General features: G+C 38.3%; 1 protein-coding gene across 1 annotated transcript; it reads right to left on the minus strand.

The window, feature by feature from the left end:
• Positions 1-1,276: 1,276 nt before the first annotated feature.
• Positions 1,277-2,146, minus strand: LOC110197831 (vomeronasal type-1 receptor 1-like). Its single transcript, XM_020971872.1, has one exon. The coding sequence runs from the start codon at positions 2,144-2,146 to the stop codon at positions 1,277-1,279; it is 870 nt and encodes a 289-aa protein (XP_020827531.1).
• Positions 2,147-6,651: the final 4,505 nt, after the last annotated feature.

The raw sequence follows: 6,651 nt of genomic DNA on the forward strand, positions 1-6,651 counted from the left end.
AGACTAAGCAAATATACAAAATTGCCCACAGTCCAAAGGGGAAGCCAGAGAAGGGCATTCCATGCTGCAGTTCCAGTGGCAGAGTGGCAGAATGTGAAGGATCCCACTGTATCTGGATCTATAAACTTAATTTTGACTGTTGGCTATCTAAATGTAAGCTTCTTATCCAGTAACCAATGAATATCAATATGCTGAGGAACCACCCTCACCCCCCCCAACCTTTTCCATTTATCTCTAATAGACAATGAATAGGGAGGCTCTGGGTTCTATCAGAGATCCCTACTGTCCCAAGAAAGGTTCCCACTCTGCTCTTAACTCTGTCAATAACCTTTCACCAATTTCTCCTTGCCCTCTGCCAGAGGAAATGGAATCTTGTTAGAGAGATGCCTATCTGCAGTTCAATGTTACCATCACCTGCCTGGAAACCCCTCTGGCTCCAGCACTGGTGCTTCCACATCCATGAGCCTGTTCATTCAGTCTCTCTGGGAAGGCTCTCACCCAGGCTTCAGTTCCCACTCTTGCATCTGGTGCTGATACAGTGGGTAGCTGCCTACTTCTTGCATCATTCTAGGGGACCCCCGGGTGTGTGAACTGATATTTCAACTATTATTGCTCCTGAACCCTGATCTGTGGGATCACCATTATCAATCAACCAACAGAATTCTACTAACTTTTTGGAAAGGAATTTACTGAGAAGGTAGAATAAGTTGCAAAAACATTCGTTCCAAACTGGGTTTACTCACCCTCCTGTTGCACATAATGTCTGGGGATTCTGGGCTTAAACTTTATGTACAATGTGTGTAAGGCTGTCCTGTAGAGGACATGGGTGACAAAGGGATGCTTCTCCACTCCTGGCCATGGAAAAAATGTTCTTCCTTTGTAGAATCCCTACAACATTTCCCTTAAATGTAGCTCTCTTCTTAACACCGAGGGTTGTGTCTTTCTAGACAGAGGCCATAGCTGGTGCTGCTCTTCATCATAAGGTGGCACTATCTCTGAAGTTGCTGACTGCTTTTCCACATCCATCTTCCTCATCAACCTAAGTGCTTTCACCATGATCAGGCATTCATACTGACTCTAGTTGTCTGTAGGACCTCTAATGATTTTTCCAACCTTTACAAGTTCACAAGGGTATAACCTGGTCAATTCCATCTCTGGATACTCAGTCGCCTAAGATAAAATGCAAAAGATCCTGACAGTAAAGAGCAATCAGTGAGATGACCTATACATGATGACAATTATTCTGAGAATGAGGACTTGGCATCCTTCTGGGAGCTTAGCAGAACTTGGGCATTTGCAAATCTCTGTGAATCAGTAGAAAGGGACTGATAGTTGGGAAACTCAATATGATGATTGATTCCACATTCACCAATTCAACAGTGGAATGAATCATGTATACTTTATAGAGGGTGAGGCTCCAACTGACAGAGAAAGTTGAAATAAAGGTGCCAACCAGCAGCAGGATAGTCCTTGTAATCTTCATCTCTGGAGAGATCCTTGGAGAGAGGCTGGTTCTGCGAACGTGTTGGACCTTCTGATGGTGTCTGTATAGGAGAAGCACCATGTAGCTACTGGCCCATACCATGCATCCCATGAATAAAATGTCTCGAAGGGATGGCAGGATGATAATCCCTTTATATGTGTTTTCCCAGTAGCAATACAGAAGTTTAACTCCATGTGTGTGGCTGCTGTTGCTATTATTTGGGCCGCTTATAGATATTGGAACGTTAATGTCTGTGAGCAGGTTGAGGATCCAGCATAGAAGATAGGAGGGGCTGATGTACTTTGGGGCTCTAACTTTGAGTTTGGCCAACCTAGAGCCACTGGGACTGATGATAATTGCCTGAAAGGTACTCAGGAGACAGGTGATACAAATGGAAAGGCTCCGGCTGACCCTTTGGATGTAAAATAGAATTTTGCATACAGTATCTCCAAAGAAATATTTTGTCCTTAAATATAATATTGCTACTGGGATTCCTCTGGTAAGAAGAACTATGGCATTGATCAGAGCAAGTTGAACCATAATGGGGTCCATTGGTCTCAACTTGTGGCTGGTGAACAAAGTGGAGCCACAAAGGGAGAGGAAGAAGGAGCTGCCAAGGACCCCAACTCCAGTCAGGGAAAGGAAGGTTATTCCCAGGACCATGTTACGTAGAGGGATGCTCTTGGAATTTTAGGGAGAATTGTTGGCAGAGCCAGGATGACCTTAGAGAAGATATAAGGACACAATAAATACCACTTATTTCCCAGAAAACATGAGTTCTATAATCCACCTGTGAAATTGGTGCTGGAAGCTTGCGATTCAGTGAAAGCTGATAGACAAATGTATCTTTACCATATTCTAAGTGAGCACACACAATAGCCTCATGCACAGAGAGCCATGCATTGAAGCAGGATTTCCTTTTGCAACCAACACTCCCATACATATGCATATTCAGGAGCATAAATACCACCTTCCTCTCTCATGCTTTCATGTGTAGGCTTCCCAGATCCATCATATCCCACGTGACAAATTCTGGGACCACGTCTCCTGGTTATGGAAAGGTGAACCTGGGGGGTAGCTCTGAGGAACCCAACATGTCCACTCTTGTATTTCTAAGAGAATGGTCATTTACCTTCTGGTAAAGCTTCCCTTGGCTCTGAGTTCTCAGGGCTCTATGTAATTTAAGAACATATAGCCCTGGGTAAAATCCAGAAACAGAGCAGGAATTAACTTTGTGCTTTGGGAATTCAAGAACCCATAATTTTGTAAGTGTTGTTTTTGTCTGTACTGATGGAAATCATAAACCCATTACACCTTGGCAGATGGTAGGCAAGCCTTGTTGGGACAGAAAAATTCAACTCCCCTCTGCCAAATGGGGATTGGTTCTCCTTGAACTTGGCTATGTTTGTCATTAGGAAACATTAGTTCTACAGATCCAATTATCGGGCATATGCTTAAAGCTTTTTAAGTCAATACACTTGTGCTTGGGATCTATTCAGGTATTCTGTGAAAACCAAGGGCAATGTTCAGACCATAATGAAGCATTAGCTTTCTACTATTTTCTTGTATTTTGGATGGGAATTGTTCTCATTTATAAATATGAATGCACGCATGCACACATGCACATGGAAATCTGCATAAGAGTCAGGGAGAATCATGAAGGCATTCATTTTGGCAAGAGTAAGGGACAATGAATGGTTCCACTTCCTCAACCCTTTGCAATAATGTGGCCTTCATCAACATAATTCTAATAAACTATTCTCTTAAAGTCCCCAAAACCCCACTAATACCTCAATATGATGTTTTTTGAAATGCAATTTACAAAATATGAAATGTGTTAAAACAAAGATTCAATTTTTTCAAGAACCAATATAGAAAATGGAAGTAAGAACAGATAATTGCTGAGAGTGACTAAGGAAGAGAGGCAAGATCCTGTGAGAAGAGTTCCAGGAATTCTCCAGCCTTTCATGAGCAGAAGCTGGAGATAAATGCTGAGGGATGACAGAAAAAGGCTTCTTAGAGCTGTGTTGAATGGAAGGGGAAGTTCAAAGAATGGACAGCACAGCTGCAGAGAGTGAATGTGGGGATGTGAGGGAAGAATGTATCTGATACCCTTTACTATATTAAGTACAATTATTTTCCTTTTTGAAAGAACAGACTAGAAATGGTGAACAAGCAATTGTTATAGCAATAACAATAAGAGAAGAAAAAGGGGCAGCTAGGTGGCTCAGTGGATAGAGCACCGGCCCTGAAGTCAGGAGTACCTGAGTTCAAATCCAGCCTCAGACCAAACATTTGACATGTACTAGCTGTGTGACCCTGGGCAAGTCACTTAACCCCACTTGCCTAAAAAGAAAAAAATAAGAAAAAAATAAGAGAAGAAAAAGAAATTGAAGGAATCACAATAGGGAGTGAAGTGATAAAACTATCTCTTTGTGCAGATGATATAATATTCTTGGAAAATCCCAAATATTCAACTAAAAAGCTAGTTGAAACAATTAATAATTTTAGCAAAGTAGCAGGATATAAAATAAATCCACATAAATCACCGGCATTTCTATATATCACAAACAAAACTCTCCAAGAAGAGATAGTAAAAAATACTCCATTTAAAATAACTCTAGATAGTAGAAATTACCTGGGAATACACCTGCCAAAACAAACCCAGGAACTATATAAACAAAATCATTAAAAAAAACCCTTTTCATACAAATACAATCAGATTTAAGTAATTGGAGAAATAGTAATTGTTCATGGGTAAGCAAGGCTGATACAATTTTACCCGAAGTAATTTATATATTCAATGCCATCCCAATTAAATTAGCAAAAAAAATTCACTGAATTAGAAAAAAATAAAATTCATTTGGAAGAACAAAAAGTAAAAAATATCAAAGGAAATAATGAAAAAAAAATATGTGAAGGAAGGAGGTTTAGTAGTACCAGTTCTTAAACTATATTATAAGGCAGTAATTATCAAAACTATCTGCTACTGGTGAAGAAATAGAAAGGTAGATAAATGGAATAGAATAGACAAACAATTTGCAGAAACAAATAACCATAATAACCTTGTACTTGACAAACGCAAAGACTTCAGATTTTGAATAAGAATTCATTATTTGGTAAAAAAAAAAACTGTTGGAAAAACTGGAAAGCAGCATGTCATCTCACACCATTTACTGAGATGAAGTAAAAAATGTAGAGATTTTTTACAAGAAAATTAGAAGAACTTGGAACATATCATTTATCAGAATTTTGGATAGGTGAACAATTTATGAATAAACAAGAGACAGAGAGCAGAATTAGGTGTAAAATGGATAATTTTGATTATATTAAATTAAAAAGGTTTTATACAAATAAAACAAATATAGCCAAGATTAGAAGAAAAGGAGAAAATTGGGGGGAAATTTTATAGGCAGTTTATCAGATAAAGGTCTCATATCTAAATTATACAAAGAACTTCGTCAAATCTATAAGATTTTTCCCAATTGATAAACGGTCAAAGGATATGAACAGGAATTTTCTGATGAAGAGATCAAAACAATTTATAGTCATATGAAAAAATGCTCTAAATTATTATTGATTAGAGAAATGAAAATTAAAACAACCTTGAGATATTTTACACCTACTAGACTGGCTAAAATGGTAGAAAGGGAAAGGGACAAATGTTAGAAAAGATGTGGAAAAATTGGGACACTGATTCGTTGTTGATGGAACCGTGAACTGATCTAACCATTTTGGAGAGGAATCTGGAATTATGCCCAAAGAGTTATTAAATTACCTATATCCTTTGACCCAGCAATACCACCATTATGTGTATTTCCAAAGATGATTAAGGAAAAAGGAGAAGAACTTCTACGTTCTAAAATATTTATAGCAGCTCTCTTTGTGGTGGCAAAGACCTGGAAATTGAGGGGATGCCCATCAACTGGAGAATGGCTGAATAAATTGTGGTATATGATTGTGATGGAATATTATTGCGCTATAAGAAATGATGAGCTTTATGATGTTAGACAGACATGGAAAGACTTGCATGAAATAATGAAGAGCAAAATGAGCAGAACCAAGAGAACATTGTACACAGTAACAACAATACTGTTTTAAGAACAACTTTGAGTGAATAAGTTATTTTGTCTATTATAAATACCCAAATTAACTCTCAAGGACATATGAAGAAAGATGCTATCTGCCTCCAGAGAAAGAACTGATAAATAGAAGTATACATAGAATAATTTTACACACACACACACATACATACATATATGTATATATATACACATACGCATACGTATATGCATACATGTACAACTACGCCTACTAATGTCTAATGGTAGCCATCCCCAGGGTGGGGAGGAGGGAAGAAAAAAAGAAAAAAAAAGAAATTTATGTAATAATTTTGTTGTATATTTGAAAGGAATAGCAAGTTGTGCATAGTAGATTTGCAGTTTCATGTACAATCATCTTTTTTATTGTACTATGTTATGGAAATTCTTGTTTTATCCCATAAATTAAAAAGAAAATAAAAAATAAAAAAGAAACAAGCAATACGTCCTAAGCAAAGGAAGCTCTGGTTTCTGAAGAAGAAGGTTTCATGGCAGAAAGGACTAGAGAAGCAATAGGATGTGCACTGAATAAGAGAAGCCAATTGTTATGGTGCTTTCAAGAGCTCTGCACCTGTGAAGAAGGTCAAAGGCTGAGTCTAGGGAAGCTACAAGGACAACTTGAAAGGAAGTGACATGAGTTAATGGAGGTGAAGGATTAAAGGGAGGGATGTGAAGTGGAATGGCAGGAATGGAAAGAAGAGTAGAAGTAGAAAAAAGACTGAAGAATAAGAAAACATGGAGAGTCAAGTCAAAGCAGGCCAACACAGAGTTACTAAGCACCTGTAATAAGCCAGCACTAAGTGCTGGGGATACAAATAAAACCCAAACAGTTCCAGCCCTCAAGGAGCTGACAGAAAGAAACATGGAAGCAACCATGTACAAAGAAGATAGATACAGAATCCATTGGAGACCATCTCAGATGAGAAGAGGGGAAGAAAAAACTGATTGAACTGAAGTGGAAACAAGAGGTCAAGGAAAGGAGAACACAGTGCAGGAGGATTCATGGAGAAGCAGGAAGACAGTCAGGTAAGTAGGAAACAGTAAGTAAAAGGGAATTAGTAAGACATG

This window comes from Phascolarctos cinereus, unplaced genomic scaffold (genome assembly GCF_003287225.1).
Source record: "Phascolarctos cinereus isolate Bilbo 61053 unplaced genomic scaffold, phaCin_HiC Scaffold_726;HRSCAF=1367, whole genome shotgun sequence".
In the NCBI taxonomy this organism is placed as follows: Eukaryota; Metazoa; Chordata; class Mammalia; order Diprotodontia; family Phascolarctidae; genus Phascolarctos; species Phascolarctos cinereus.

What these genes read in the sequence shown, in the direction of transcription:
- LOC110197831 (XM_020971872.1), bottom strand. Translation starts at nt 2,146, where the DNA reads ATGGTCCTGGGAATAACCTTCCTTTCCCTGACTGGAGTTGGGGTCCTT.